The sequence below is a fragment of the Synchiropus splendidus genome, chromosome 14 (assembly GCF_027744825.2).
Source record: "Synchiropus splendidus isolate RoL2022-P1 chromosome 14, RoL_Sspl_1.0, whole genome shotgun sequence".
Lineage (NCBI taxonomy): Eukaryota > Metazoa > Chordata > Actinopteri > Syngnathiformes > Callionymidae > Synchiropus > Synchiropus splendidus.
Genome location: NC_071347.1, coordinates 23,438,276 through 23,440,000, shown reverse-complemented (window position 1 = coordinate 23,440,000; position 1,725 = coordinate 23,438,276). Strand labels below are relative to the sequence as shown.

Here is a 1,725-nt window from a genome sequence, read left to right as displayed (position 1 = left end):
TCCTCTGACTCGAGAGCAACAACTCCTCTGACTTGTGACTAATGACTCCTATGACCTGAGACCAACAACTGCTCTGACTCAAGACCAGGGGAGTCACAACTCATCTGACTCGAGACCAACGACTCCTGTGACTCGTGTTCAGTGACTCCACTGACTCGAGAGCAACAACTCCTCTGACCCGTGACAGAGTCCTCTGACTCGAGACCAACGACCCCTCTGACTCGTGACAAACTACCGGAGTGGATGAAGGTCAGAGGTCATGACAAGACGCCTCCATCCAGCCGTGTTCCTCCTTGACCGCCAGTCTGAGTTGAGGGATCAGAAAGAGTCAACTGACCTGGCATTGGCCGGTGAGGCTGAGAGGTCGAGGAGGTCGTGAACGGGGGTCATGAGGGCAGAATAAAAACATCCCCTGAGATCAGGAGAGATTTGCTTGGTGACCCAGCTGGAGAGGTGCGGCGGGATTAGCGAGTCAGGAACGCCGAGTCAGCAGAACGTGAAAGATCAGCAGCAGAGTTCAGTTACGACAGAGCCTGACCCGACGAGTCCTGGCACCCGGGGTGAGATCACGGCCCACAAATCCCGCCCGGGGAACAGACCCTGCTAAGCTGCGCAGAAACACTTAATCCCGGTCAGAAGTTCCCGACTTGTTGGACCAGGTCGCCCACCGCTGCGGCTCTTCTGCTGAGTCAGCGCGCGCTGCAGAAGTGGCGACCTCTGTCACAGAAGGTCCAAAGAAGGCGTGAAAACCAATGACCCTTCTGACCCTCGGGTCCTCTGACTCGTGACTTGACGTTTTGTCACAAATTTCCCGACTTCTTCCTGACCTGGACTCTTTCTCTGCACCCGACCTTCGGCCCAGACTCTCCCCCCGCGTCTCTTTTCTTCCTGACCTTTGGTGGCGCCGTGACACATCTTCTGGACGTCCTAGTTAACAACGACTTCAGCAGCATGCAGCCTGTGACTGGTGACACTTGGTGGTGACTGGTCCAGGTTACAAACTCAGACTTCCATCCAGAGAATGAGTGACAGGTCGCCTGGACAGATGGGGGGCGGGGCTTCTCATCTACACGCCATCAGAGAACCTGGCGACCGAACCAAACAAACGCCGAGTCACGTGACCCCGCTGCGACCCTCCAGTCCCACCGCACCTGAACTCACCGCCGTGATGCCGCCGGCAGAGCTTTGGCGCCTTCAGTGGCGGGGAAACGCTCGCAACCTTTCCGTGGGTCAGTTTTCAGACCCGATCCTAAATTGCTGATCCTCGCTGACACGCGGTTGTCCCGGTTGGTGCGGGACCCGCGCGGCTCGGCCACGCTGGCCATACTCACTGCCCGTGACGTCACTCCGGAGCCCCAGCGCGCGCTACAGCCGTTTTTAGACGTCGCTTTGGAGACGTCTCCTTCAGCCGGGCTCCGACCGCCGCAGGTCCGGAGGCCGGCTGCGCTCAGGTGCGTCTCATCAGCCGTGATTGGACGAGTGTGGCGCGTGACGCCGGCTCCGAGTGCGACTCGGTGGACTCACCAGCTCCACGGTGACGGCGCTGCGGATGCCGCCGGCGCGCTCGAAGGCCCAGGGGAAGTTGAGCAGACCGGCTCCCAGCGCGGACTTGAGCATGATGAAGATGGCCCCCAGCGAGCCCAGGCGGGGCCCGGCCGCGTCCAGCGGGGGCTTGCTCGAGGCTGAAGCCAGCAGGCTGATGCTCTCTCTGGCCAACTCCTCCAT

General features: G+C 60.2%; 1 protein-coding gene across 1 annotated transcript in view; it reads right to left on the bottom strand.

Annotated features, from left to right (window-relative positions):
* Positions 1-1,725, bottom strand: part of slc38a8a (solute carrier family 38 member 8a) — a 5,479-nt gene extending 3,754 nt beyond the window's left edge. Inside the window, exon 1 of the mRNA XM_053884814.1 lies at positions 1,525-1,725. Within this exon, the coding sequence (XP_053740789.1) occupies positions 1,525-1,725 (201 nt within the window). The remainder of the gene's footprint in view (positions 1-1,524) is intronic.